The 14,289-nt window shown below is 32.7% G+C and overlaps 3 protein-coding genes across 3 annotated transcripts; 1 reads left to right on the top strand and 2 right to left on the bottom strand.

Annotated features, from left to right (window-relative positions):
• Positions 1–1,568: 1,568 nt before the first annotated feature.
• On the bottom strand, positions 1,569–6,594 carry LOC132696420 (histone H4 transcription factor-like). Its single transcript, XM_060661232.1, has 7 exons — positions 6,433–6,594; positions 5,916–6,384; positions 5,710–5,862; positions 4,237–4,435; positions 4,048–4,180; positions 3,615–3,984; positions 1,569–1,732 (listed from the first exon to the last, which is right to left on the bottom strand). Exons 1-7 carry the CDS (start codon positions 6,592–6,594, stop codon positions 1,569–1,571), a joined length of 1,650 nt encoding a protein of 549 aa, XP_060517215.1.
• On the bottom strand, positions 6,581–7,476 carry LOC132697453 (mitotic spindle assembly checkpoint protein MAD2B). The gene is made up of 4 exons (XM_060662985.1): positions 7,336–7,476; positions 6,991–7,282; positions 6,777–6,942; positions 6,581–6,718 (listed from the first exon to the last, which is right to left on the bottom strand). Exons 1-4 carry the CDS (start codon positions 7,358–7,360, stop codon positions 6,599–6,601), a joined length of 603 nt encoding a protein of 200 aa, XP_060518968.1. The 5' UTR covers positions 7,361–7,476; the 3' UTR covers positions 6,581–6,598.
• Positions 7,463–14,229, top strand: LOC132697451 (FMR1-interacting protein NUFIP1-like). The gene is made up of 4 exons (XM_060662983.1): positions 7,463–7,582; positions 7,830–8,673; positions 12,642–13,071; positions 13,261–14,229. Exons 2-4 carry the CDS (start codon positions 8,008–8,010, stop codon positions 13,995–13,997), a joined length of 1,833 nt encoding a protein of 610 aa, XP_060518966.1. The 5' UTR covers positions 7,463–7,582; positions 7,830–8,007; the 3' UTR covers positions 13,998–14,229.
• The last annotated feature ends 60 nt before the right edge of the window (positions 14,230–14,289 follow it).

Here is a 14,289-nt window from a genome sequence, read left to right as displayed (position 1 = left end):
CGCTGTTTGGAAAGAAAATGGCATAAAGCGCATGTTAGTGAAATTTACAGGTATACGCGGAAAATCATTAATTTCTCTACAAAAATATTAATGCTATCTACAGCACATCAATTTTTACCGTAGTAGGTCCACTATATTGTCTAATAGCCATATGATACCACGATTGAATCAAGAAAACTTAGGTACAGTGGAAGCTCCCGTAAGCGGACACTCACGGTTCCAAAACTTTTGTCCGCTTATGGGAGGTGTCCGCTTAAAGGATAGTGTGCAAGTATAAAATACGTACAATGTATAATGTAATGATAAGAGGAAAAGGATACAGAAACTGGCAACATTTTTTAACCAGTTACGTATTTATCTTCAACTTATTATCTTTATTTATCTTTAACTTTAACTTCAACATTCCTTAGGTTTTTGAAAAAAGTCTAAAATGCTTGTCTGACGAAATTTCACCATATTTTGCTGAAGGAGGCAATTTTCGTAATAACTTTCTAAATTTTTCAAGTGTTGAAATGTAGTGAAATTATCTCGAGCAAATGTTTTTAATATAGAAATATGATTTAGAGCTTCCCGATATGAATTTATCGTTTTTGAACTGCATGGTGCTTCCACTTCTTCTTCCGGTCATTTGGACTACCTTCTTCTACATCCAAGTTCGAAAAGTTGTCAACGGCATTTTCTTCCGTTGTTATGTTATTGTCCAAGGTCATGAAATCATTTACATTCTGCATAATTTACTTTATTCCATGGTGTTTTTATAAAATACAAAGCTTCTAACAGCTCAGATAAGCTTTCAATATCTTCAATTTTTTGTTCAAATATTTTTCAAAATCAAGTGCCGATACTAAAATTTGAAGTTTTGTATGATACCTTGATCCAAGGGCTGACAAACTGAAGTTGTGTTTGGCGGTAAAAATATAGTTTTCACATTTTTCAATTTCAGTTCATAAGGATGAGAGCATGCATTGTCCAAAAATAAAAGAACTGCCTTTTTAGGTTTCCCATTTTCTGGTAGAATAGGGGCAACCATTCAGACATGATTTTTCGGGTCATCCATGCCTTTTTATTGGATTTCCAAGTGGCTGGTAGATCCTGAAGAGCAACGTTCTTTAAAGCACAACGACCAGCCGCTTTCCCGATCACAATCAAATCGTATTTTTCACCGGCTATATTTGAACAGAATAAAATGGTTGGTCTGTCTTTAGAAAACTTTCCACCCACACATGTTTCTCCTTTGATAAGAGTTTTGTCGGGCAATGCACGAAAAAAAAATCCACTTTCAGCAGCTTCACCAGATATACATTTAAAACTAACACTATGTCTCTTGCGCCACTTTTGAAGCCACCCGTAGGAAGCACTGAAATTATTGTAGCCCAAAGTAGTTGCAATTTCCTTAGCTTTCATTTTCACTAACGGCCCTGAGATTGGAATGTTCTGATTTCTACCTTTCACAAACCACTCAAAACATCTTTTGTCTATAGCAAAACCTTCCTTTTTCAAAAAATCCTTCTTTTGATTTATATTTGTTCCAGAATGCCATTTACTTCTGATATCTTCCTTATTTTTGGCTATTTCAACTGCTTGCGTTTTCCCAATATTACCAAATGACGAACTGAAACACTTTCTTTGTCTAAAACTTTAACAACTTCCATCTTTTCCTTTAACGAGAGCATCCTTTTTTCGGTGCCACTTTTCGTAAAATTACAAAATAACTCGAATATCAACAACGAATCTGAAGACAAAACACAACATTAAATGCAGACTAGCAAACGAAATGTGTAAATGGGGAATCACCTAATAAAAAACGAGGAATTACCGAATTTTATGTAGATACATTGTAATAAACGGAACTAAAAATCGTCCAGCTATTAGAGTGTCGCGTCTGTTTATGGGAGGTTTTGGGTCACTTTCAGGAAAAATCTATTGTCCGCGTCCGTTTATAAGAGCGTCCGCTTATCGGAATGCATTCAACATTGAAAGTGATATGCTGAAATTTGGTTCCAGGAACTTTGTCCGGTTAAAAGAGATATCCGCTTATAGAAGCTGTCCGCAAGGAGAGTTTTCACTGTATATATAATACACAAACGCTATATTTTTTTACAAAGGCATTTTTCGTAGCTGATAATGATGATTATTTTAAAAATTACAACTACTATATTTTAGGGTATAAACTAGTTTTATTGCATTACAAAAGTATAAAAATGGCACATGAAGAAGAGAATAGATCATGATGAAAATATTAAAAAAATTCTAAATACACTTACACTTCCGAATGATATTGTTATATATACAGGATGCTGCATTTTCATGAACGATGACCATTTTTGACGTTTGGGGTTGATTTTATTATAGTTACTGGTCTTATGTTTTAGTGATCTATGTTAATATTTTAAAAATAAATAAATACATGGGATCACCTTAAAAATGTTAATAAAAAAATCGTTATGAATGAATTTTTATAATTTTATCGTATTTAGCATTTTAAAAGAACTTTTTCTATTTGAAAAAGTTGAAGATTTTGAAATAAAACGTTTTTCCAATGAAAAATACTATAGGGATATTAATTGGCGAAGTACGGAACTAGCACCTACTATCGTTTGACAGTGTTAAACCAAAAACATTTTTTTTTAATTAATAGAACTGTTTTATAAAAATAGGTAATTGTTTTCATAATGTGGCAAAACAATTTTCAAACTTACAGCAAATAAAAATAGTGTCTCTATTGCTTGATTGTTTTTAATATACTTCGAAACCTACAACTTTTTCAAATAGGCGATCTAATACAGTGTCCCCCTCTTTTAAAATGAATTTCAAAAAATTACCTTAAACGATTGTTTAATTTAAATTTTTAATATTACTATTTGATCACGCTGTATTTATTGATTTTAAAAACATCAACTTTTATTTCTAAGTTTTTTTGATATTTTAAAAGGTTTTAAGATAATAAACGGGCCACACCTAGTAAGCGCTCAGAGACTGTTGATTCAAATTAACTTTTCCGAACACAAGTTAAATTAACAGATTAACATTTAGTAACTCAACCGAAGGCATTAAAAATAATCATTACTTAAAATCTTTTTGATCAGTGCACTAATTGTACTTTAATAGTGACAAAGTCTTTCACAGCTATTAGATATCTGTTACAAGAATAATTAGGACCAATAGTTATGCATTATCAGCCTAAATAATTAAATAAACATATCAATCCGTTTTTCTTAAAAGCTGAATTTATTTCTGAGTAAATCAAGCAGAAAAAAGCAAAAGAAAAACATATTTTCGTTTTTTTTAAGTTTCAAAAGTGAAAAATATTCTTAAACGGAAATGAAAACACAAGAAAAAAATATACGAAACTAAGCATATTCATTGTCTCATTATGACATGAAAAAATTATTATTAGTCCTTTCATTTGAAGTGCTTCCTTCTCTTCCTTCTTTTGCCCTTAACCACCTTTTTTTCAGTAGTATCACTTATTTTGGAAGTAACATCATCAGGCATATCGAAATAAGAAGCAACAACAATTGGTTTTGAATTTGTGGCCAACTCAGGATTCTCGTCTTCCATTTTAGGAATGACGACAATTTCGGATTTTACTAACTCCGACTTGACAATGTTACCTTGTTCATCTAAATCCTCGACGGTCATCAAAATTTCATGCTTCATTACTTTGCCATTGTTTTCCATGTTATTACTTTGCGTTTCAGATACTCTCAAGTTTTGGCCTTCTGTGTCATTCTCAGTGTCATCAGGAGCCACTTCTGGAGTCCCAACTTTCTGTTTCTCACTTTTTATCATTTCTTCAGTAACTTCCAGGCTCTCATATCTAACAGTTTGTAATCGGCAAATACCATCAGGGCCCTTCAGGTACCTGAACCTAGAATGTCCTGAAGGCCAATGAAACTCATGCATCTTCATCAAGTGGGAAGTTAGATAACCGCCTCTTTGGAAAATTTTTTGACAGACATGACATTGGTATTTGGTTCTCGGCTTCAAAAAATAGCAATAAATATTTAGCGACAAAACAGAACAATATAAAACACTAAATATTACCTTGTTGTGAACTTTTACGTAATGATTATCAAGACCCTGCTTGCTCTTACATCCAAAATTGCATAAATCACACTTCATGGGCTTCTCCTTGTGAGATAAAAGGTGAGTGTCTAAGTTACATTTTGCCACAAAACTGGAATAAAATGAGTTTCAATTGAAAAAAAAAAAAATCTGAATAAGGTGCTTTACCGTTTGCCGCATTCTTGACATTTGAAGAAGCGTTGCTTAATGTGTTTGTACCGGTAGTGTTTGGCTAAAATCGACGGTTTCGAGCTTGTCATATCGCACAATCTACATTTGTAGTGATTAATGTGGGACCTCCAATGATCACTCAAGATGCGTTCACTTGGAAATAATTTTAAACATTGCGAACATTGAAAACGCCTCACTGAAATAAAAAAAAAGTAAAAACCTTATTGCAGTACGGTATTAAACACATTTGAGTTTCTGGATAAAAAATAGTGTATCTTTAATAGTTACATTTAATGGTTTTTATTGAGTAGATAATTTTTTTTAAATATTTAATTTGGCATAACAAAGATAGATAGAAATGTGCATAAATAAAAAATATTTACAATATTCATAAAAAAATTAATCATATTTTAAAAATAATATATAACATTTTCTATTTTCATGTTCGTAGGAAGTCCTCTACCCTTTAGGATGCATTCTAGTCTTGAAGAAACTGATTTGACAAGTTTTTCGCGGTAATTCGGGTCTATGTTAGCCCATTATTCCCATAGAGCTTTCTTTAGATCGCCGATGTAAGAAATATTCCATGTCCTAATGGCTTTTTCCAAATGATCCCATGATTTTCAATAACATTGACGACAAGGGTGGTGTTTTCATTATCTTAGTTCAGTTATCTTGGCAAAAAACAAAAATTTCTCTTGCACAAGCCCATCTGATGCAAAAGGTTAAATTTACTGTTATGAGAAAATATAACCCTTTTTAAAAACTCAAATTCGCGTTTCGATACTCTGTTGCAAAATTCATTCTTTTACATTTACTTATTTTTTATTTTCATTTATTTACTTACAAACGCTTTTCTTCTAGGAGTAGCCATAAATATATTTTCGTAAAACTATTTTAATGGTTTCTGGATTTATTGTCTGGACGATGGATGCCAATTTCGACGTACTTAATTTAGGATTTTCCTTGCATTTTTAAAAAATCCATTTTTTGCCGTATTCATTAAAGAGTTTGTGCGAGCTTTTTCTTGTTATGTTTAAAATACTTTTGCCTTTTTTAACTTAACTTCTATTTACCATTTTACCAATATCTTCCAGATTTTCCCGCAATTGATGTATGGTCTCTTTGACGTTAGAAATCGGTGATAAACCCACTTGCCATAAATATTTTTATACTTTTTTTTTAATTAAAAAAAAATAGTGTAGGAGTTTAATTTTGAGATAAACTTCTTTTCTACATATTTAATATAAACCATAATAATTTTGTAAATTTATTTAAGAGTTTCACTCTTACTTACTGTAATAGACTTGACTTGGACAGTTTGATCTTGCATTGATTAATATAAATCTTTTAAAGGTAATTTTAGCGCATTAACAAATACAAATACACCTGATGCTAATTGCGTCATTTTAAACTGAAGCCTAAGGCAAAGGAAGAAATTTAAGGTAAAGAACTATGTAAGTTACCTACAGTTAGATATCAGCTGTCTCCTCCTATGATCTTGAAATGTAACCTTTGTTGAAAACAAAGCTAAACACTTAGGGCATGCCAGCATTCGTTCCTTGGTATGAACTCGGACATGTTCTGCCAGTTTGTAGCGAGTGGAAAATTTCCCACTACAACCTTTCACACCCAAATATTAACTTATAATAATGTAAATGTCTACTAGTGCTTACCACTCCACTCGCAAGGTATAGTAATAGGGTTGTTGGATTCTTTCCCAGAAGGCATTCCCTGAACATGACAGCTGACATGAGTCAAGAAGTCATTAATTGTTTTCAATGTTACTAGACAAGAATCCCATTCACATTTATACCCATTCAAATTAATTAAAATTGAATAGGATTTCTCTAGATGACACTCAGGTAGCTTGGTGCATTTAAGGACATTTTCCCCAATATTTATTAGTTTTGTTAGGTAGCAATGATAGGACAGGTGCTTATTCAATAACGCTTTAGATCCTAAATTTGTAGGATTGGGACAATCAGCCCACTCACAGTCGTAATTTTTATTTGCAATATGTTTTATCACATGATCATTAAAGTATTTCATGTTATTAAAAATTTTCTCACAAGAACTCCATCCACAATGGAGGTTTAAGACTTCTTTACTGAAATTTATTGACATTTTTTTCTTTTTGGGAACCTAAAAATTTTCTACTAAGCTACATTTCTATTAAAAGGAAAATCATACAATGATGGCATCATCGTCAATGACAAGCTCGGACTCTGACTGGGAAGAGTCATCGGAATATCTGCTCGGTACTTTCCGTTTAACTGGTCTCTTGTTCTTTGTGACATGTTCAAACACAGCTAGTCTGCCCTGGCCCTCGTTATCTTGCTCAAAATCTACCATTTTTTTACTTTTCTGCATACATTTGCAATTTAAGGGCATGTGTTTCTAAAGTGTGTAATGGCACTATGGAATAAAAGTCTGCAGGTTGACCTTTAGTGCCATGATACTCAACCCAAGGGAAAGCCTTAAAGAAGAAAACAACATTTAACATTTAAACCTAAAATAAAATCACATCTAATTACTTCGTGTGATGCATCTTCATTAAATTCCAAAGCACAAGTCCGACTGGTTTCTAACTGTATAGTGAAAAAAGCATCTTGAGTTAAATCTTCCAAATATGACTGTGAGTTGTATAATTTTAATAGAAAATCTCTCAAACACTGTTCCAAATCAACCAAAAAAGTGTCACTGAAATACAAAACAAAATAAATTTTAAACTTGGAGGCTTCTAATTACCCTTCACTGGTATAGTTAAATCCCAATATTTCAATCACAACTTTTTCAAAAATTCTGTCATCAGCATTGACAAAACAAATATAAATTTTTTTAAGATCTCCTTTCTTGAAATGAAAGGAAATTGCTGTAAGACATTCCTTGATATATTCCCTCAGTTCTGGATGAACCACTTGGTAAACAGCTAAGCCGTATTTTTTTCTGGGCAAAAATATACTATTGGGATACAATTTTTTTACGTAGAGCACGCTATGAATAACTATCTCCAAAAATTCGGCGACAATATCCAAATGGGCTAAAAAATCATTACATATTTCAAGTTTCGGTTAACAATGTTGTTTTACCCACTTATTTCGTTAGTGTGCGAAGTCATATATCCCAAGAAATATGTATCTTGATCATTAAAATACTATTTATATCAATTGATATGCGGTTCTCACGGTTATTTGTTCTTGTTTCTATAATAATTGTTATAGATAACCACAGAAACTATAAAATGACTTCATTAGATCTATGCAAAATACAAGTCTTCTTCCATGAATATATATTTTTTTAGAACATATGCCTTTATCATCAAAACAAAATAAGGCACAAGGTCAGTATTATAAGAAACGATTGTTACTTCTCATTCTATTTATCTGCTGTATTGATATTTTTCAGCAAACCCAGCTCTTTTTCTTTAAATATTTATTTAAATTTTTTGGACAAAATCTTTACAGTATGTTTTTTTCTGTAAAGAGAAGACTATATAAATCTAAATAAATGCTCATTTTTAAAGTCACTCATGATATTCCAAATTGTTCCATCCTTTGTGTAATTAGATTGACGTTCAATTTTTATAGGGACATTTCAGTCAAAGTTTTTATCACCACAGAATATTGGCAGTATTGTCATAGAGTTAGAGGACGCTGAAAGAAGTTTATTAGTAGGGATAAAGACGCGTGTTGTACGAGAAATTTAACTAAGAAGGATTTACGGTGCAAAAAAACTAGAAAAACTTTAGTTTTCGTGCGTATTTCAATGGGAGCCCCCGCTACTAGAGGGAAACCAAAACGCGGAGCTGCCAGCGCAAGAGGTGTAGTGAAAAAAGGAAGAGGCGGTCGTGTCCTTAACGGTATACCGGCGCCATTTAGAAATCCTGGGATGATGAGGGCCAGAGGTCCAGGACCCATGCGTGGGGGAATGAGACACCCGATCCCACCTCCAATGCGCGGTGGCAGGCCACCCATGAGAGGAAGGCTTCCTATGCCTCCTCCGATGATGGGACCCGGTCCTAGAGGCCCACCGCCCCCTGGAATGAGACCGCCGCCTCCCGGTATGAGATTACCACCTGGGTTAAGGCCGCCACCACCGCCTATGATGATGATGAGGCCTCCCATTCCCCCGCTTCCAATGAGAGGAGCATTCAGAGGTGGCCCAAGAGGCAAACCAAGATTTCCCTCATTTAGAGGCGTTAATAAGCGGGGTAAAATAATAAAAAAAACTCGACCAAGTATGAAAAACATTGATTTGACAAAACCATGGGTCAGCGAGGCAATCAAAGCAGAGTTTACAAAGAAGGAAGAACTCCTGGCAGCTGCAAAAACATCTCAAAGTCAGGATGACTGGGCAAAGTACCGAGAGCAAAGAGAGAAGTGCAGTAAAGTATACCAAGAAGCTGAGACACAGAACGCTGGGGAGCAGGAGGTGCGTATCCCTCAGCTATTGCCCGAAAGTAATTTTACGCGAGTAACAGCACCTATCGATTATACGGCAGACGTCAACTTATAGGTATCTTATTGAATCATTTTATTAAATTTCTGGTGTCGCTGCAAGTACGCTTTGTATTTTTTGTTAAGGCATTGCGTATTTGTAACAAATGGCAACAGAGACAACATGGTAGTGTTCTATATTCAAAACTATGGCTAGGTATTTAACAATACTCTTAAATATCAGTTGATGGCAAACAGTTCAACAGCGAATATGGAACGCAACTAAAACTTGTATGAAAAGAAGATGCACTTTTAATGAAATGGTGCTTTCTTGCCTTAAATAGTATTACTCAGTAACATTCTACTGCAACATTTTCAAAGATATCACTATCTGTTTATACTTACTAGTCGAATTTTTGAGAAAATGTTTCATCATTAATTTTTAATCAGATTATAGTTTATATTTATATAAAATCCAGCTTTATAAAATTGAACAAAATTTGTTAAATAAATTGATATACAATATAAAACTTTTGTTCTGCGCTCTACTTTGACCAAAGATCTTTTATTGACAATGATTCAGAAACCCTTCACAACCATTTTTGAATCAAATATGTAACCATTGTATTGTATGTATAATTAAACTTTTTGTTAAATTAATTTAAAGTATTTTAATACATTTTTGCGGTTCCTTTCAGTGCTTCACAATCACTCTGCAATTCATAAAATTGAAGTGTCTGATTAATTTTTGGTTGCTTTTATTTTAATTAAAATCAGGAAATCACTTTCTCTGCAGTCAATAAAATACAGGTAACAACATACCTACTACCTCTGAGAAAATTAATGATGAAAATTCCTTCAATCCTCCAATGTGGCAGTAAAAAAAAGCAGAAAATAAATTGGTTTGGGTATCTTTACAGGGTTGTACCAAAAATGTGTCCAAGGCCGAGACAAACAAAAATTCAGAAACGTCTCAGTCTCCTACCGAGACTGCAAATTCTGAACCTGCAAATAAGTGAGGTTGCATCAGCTTAAGAGGCTCATCCTCTTTTGTTTTTTATTTTCATTTCATTGGCTGCCAGATAGTTCTTTTTAATTCATCATAAAATGGCAAACCAAAAAGCGTAAATTAACTTTGTAATTTAGAAAATTGTCAATAGATGTAAATTCTTTTATATATACACGTAAATGGAACTGTTTGTGTTAATTATTTAATTGTATTGTATATTATTTTGCAGTTTCTGATGTTTGTTTTTCTAATTTCAAACCAATCAGATCCCATATTAATTTCCAGATTGCAAAATAATTGATAGTTTGTTACTGTGTTCCCAGATTTACTATTATTTATATAGACTATGATATAGTACCTCATCCCAAAGGCCTAGCAGGCCTTTTTATGTAATTATAAAAAGATTCATTTAATAAAATAATATATAAAAAAGTACCTAGCCATTTGAATTTTCATTGACTGCATTATCGTTTATTTTTCCTGAGCTAGAGTTAATTTTGGTTAAAGGCCCTTAAGAAAGGTGGAAAACCATTGTAATGTAAAAAAAGGATATAAACGAACAAGTTTATGTATTTATTTTGCGAATTGTTTAATGGCACTCTTAAATTAATTAATTAAGGGGTTGTACAGGGTATCCATTATTCGATGTTTAAAGTGTAAGGATTTCAACATTTTTCAATTTTATAAAAAAAAACCTTTCTAGCACATAGAGGACGTAAAAACTGACTAGAATTTCCGAAGAGCGCACAAATTTCTAAAATCCCCTCTTACATTAAAAGCTAAAATGATCGTCCCTTCCAAGAATATCGAGAATCGGACACCCTGTACATGATATGAAGTTGCTTAATTTTGAAACGAGAGTTTGTCTATTCCTATAAAGATGAGTTAAAGGCTAAGTGACCCCAGATGTCTGGAGTGGACGAACTGGAATTCCTTGGCTGTAGTTGAAAAGGCAGATTATAAATAGTGTTCAAAAATATGGAGATATTGTGTTTGGTTCTGTTGATTTAAAATAACAAACCAATCATTATTCTAAATATAAATTGAATAGCAGGTCAGTATGAGATTTATAGTTCGTCATAAATGAAATGTTGTTTCATGCTAAGTTTATAAAATATTTTACCTTGTTTCTAGCAGCTTTTAAATAATCGAATTTTTTTCCCATTACAACAAGATTCGCTATATTACACACAAGTTAGTGTTATTCGATTTTTTATGTTTAAGAAGCGTCACCAATAGTATGTTTAACATCAAGATATCAGTCTAAAATTAGCACAACAAAAATGACACGTATAAAATTTAGAGAAAAATTTCAAGTACTTTCCTCAATTAAATTCAGATATTCCTTTTCTCCATTTCAAATACAGTGGTTATGGGATGGACTTTAATATTTTTTAATTGTGAATTTGATGATCAAAATATAAACAAATATAACATTATTATACTAAATTACAAGAAATTTGGTACCGCCTTAAATTTTAAGCTAGTTATTGAAAAGAAGCATCCATCAACGGAACTAGAATGCTTAATTGTTTAGTTGGAACAGATTTAGTTCAGCTTCGTACTTTAGCAAAACATTTATAACTCTAAAATTGAAACTGAGGTGCCTTTTACTTGATGGAAATCCATTTATCAAAATAAATAAGACCTAAAAGTTCAGATTTTCACGAAATTATATATTTTTACTTGACAATTGTTTCGATAACACCGCGTCTTTATTAAATGTGAGATTTGATAAAGACGCGTTGTCGAAACAATTGTCAATGTAAAAATATATAATTTCGTCAAAATCTGAACTTTTAGTTCTTATTTATTTATATAACTCTAAATTTAAATTATAAATAAATGTTATGTTGTAGTATAGTTTCGATATGTCACCGGTAATGTGTTCTAACTTAAATACTAAGCTAGCTCATAACCACAAGATGACACCTACAATTAGCACTAAATGTGGACAGGGTGTCCCAAATTCGAGTCGTATCATTGAGATATCTAAAACTGTTACTTTCTTTCGACTAGTCTCGGAAAAGTCTTAATCCGAAAATTGTTGCTTTCGTTTTAAAGGATATTAAAGAACATATAGTAGTTTTCCTTTCTCAACTAAAGGTCTAACAGATCATCATCGTCTTTATTTTCCAAACACTTTTTATATTATATTTTATAAACGGCGTTTGTTCTGTCTCACTATTATTTTTACTTTAAAACGGCTCGAACAGCCGTAATACTTCGTAGTTAATCAAAATTATATATTTTTCTGTCATTTGCAAATTTGACTTGAACTATTCGACAATTTTAAACATATGCCAATTATGTCCATGCAAATTCCGGATTTTCCATGATCAATTTGACTGCACGTGCTATTTTTTTGAAATCTTGTTTTTGGTGAAATTTGTGTTAGCACAAAAGTTGGAAGTTTTATACTGCTTTGCACGATTTGTGACGTTTCTGAATTTAACATAAAAAATAGGAAAATACGAAAAAAAAACGTGGTTTAGGCTTGGCTTTGGTGCGTAGCTTCAAAGTGCTTCGCAGGTTTCCTGTACACAGTATATTTCCTAAAAAAAATAAACTGCAAAACCAAATGAAAAATAAAACGCCTCGTTGATACATTGGAAACAATATTGTTACTTACTTGCTGCTTCATTTCTACCCTTACCCGTGCAAGGATGATGAAAAATATCCCTTGGAATTCCAAGCAAAATGACTTCATCAATTAAATCTACTCAGGAAAACATGGACTATGCGATATCAAGAGTTCCTTAGCTTTGTCAAGGAATATTTTCGCTTTCAAAATAAAGGAATTAAAATAATTTCGATACCTAGGAGATACCCAGTAAGTTGTCCTGTTTTATATGTATACTTTTTGTTTAAAATTCTTCATTGCTTTTTGCATATTACTTATTTGTCAAGTAATCAAGGAATTTTCGTTTTTAATAAGCTTCTTTTAAAAATAGGACTCCAACATTGATCCAAACGACTATATTCACCAGGAGGATGAATTGTTTGACCGTGCCATCGAATATAGTGATTACGACGAAGAATCAAATTTTTGTTGCGATACTTGCGAGAAACATTTCTTTACAACGGAGCACTATAACAAGCACATGTCCGAACATGTCACCTGCAATTTGGACGGCTGCACATTTACGGCTCACGAAAAGATCGTTGAAAAACACGTGAGGATGCAACATGCGACCGGGCTCTACGAAAAAATTAGAAACGTTAATAGTCCTGAAGATATAGCCAAATGGATAGAAGAGCGCAAGAAAAATTATCCAAATAGGGAGAACATTTTAAGGCGATCTAACGAGCAACAGATTAGGATGGAGAAAGGCGGAAGAATAGAGAAAAATAAGAATTTGTTCGGGAACAATAGGTATAGATGTAAGTTTTTTTTCTGAAATTATAATTATCAGTATTAGTTAATTTTAAATATGAATATTTCCTGGGTTTACGCTAAAGTATATCATTTAGTACAATTAACAAAACAAAGTTTTGGTTTTTAAACTAGTCATTAGGTAGCGAGTAGCTTATATAATGATGTGCACACTTATTTTTCTTTCTTATCTTTAGTGGAACATTCCCAGGCGAGATCGACGATTAATAAACACAACAGAAAATTCCAAAAAAGAAAAGGTAGGAGATCCAAACCGGTTAAAAAAGTTTCTTTAATTGATGAAAAAGCCGACTGGAATGGGTCGATGTACCCATTTACTGGTACTTCTGAGCTTTATAAGGAATATTTGGAAGTAGAAAAGAGTGATTATGAAGATGATGAGTGGGAGAACACTAACAAAATGAATGTGACACCAGTACCCAAATTAAATAGCGCCCTAAGTACTCTGATGGGAGCTTATGCCTCAGATGATGAGTACAATGAACCACCACAGTATAATGGTGCTGCCAAAGGAAACCATTCCGCCTCTCTTAATAAAAATATTCTAGAAAATTCGAAGGATTTACAAAAAGAAAAAGAGCTAAGTGATTGCGAAGCACCTGATGAGATAGCAATTGTGAAAAATATTTCACCTCCAGATATTGAATCAGAACCACCTAGTAAACCAACTACCGCTAGTAAGGTATCATTGTCTAGACGCAAAAATGCAAACGTAAAAAGGTTGGAGAGGAATGACAATAGGTTAAAGGTTCGAGGGAGGGAAGTAACTGATAATTTTCCGTACAGCAGGTTTAGAAAACGAAAAGTGACACTTTTGGAAAGGTTATTGGAAAATGAAATAAGACAGGAACGTAATGTTCTTTTACAATGTGTTAGATATATTGTACAAAATTCCTTTTTGAAAAATTCGTGATTTATGTATTACAGTTCCTGTAGACTTAATAAATACTGTGATTTGACTAAACTTTATGAATGTTATGATTTTTTTTGTTATTAAAAACCATCTTTTATACCAAGCCACATGTGGTATTTAACATAAAACAAATTCATTTTTATCGGTTTGGCCAACAGATCCATCCATTGCAAATTGATTAGATCTATATGCAATTAATACTCATGTAGTCAATGGCGTTTTACAGTTTGCTTCTTTTTTCCAAATGTTGAGGTTTCCCATTTTACTTATGGTAATGCTTGCAACTCGCAAA

The sequence above is a fragment of the Cylas formicarius genome, unplaced genomic scaffold, assembly GCF_029955315.1.
Source record: "Cylas formicarius isolate icCylForm1 unplaced genomic scaffold, icCylForm1.1 PGA_scaffold_1__22_contigs__length_36826433, whole genome shotgun sequence".
NCBI classification, from domain to species: Eukaryota; Metazoa; Arthropoda; class Insecta; order Coleoptera; family Brentidae; genus Cylas; species Cylas formicarius.
This window is presented reverse-complemented; position numbering and strand designations above follow the sequence as displayed.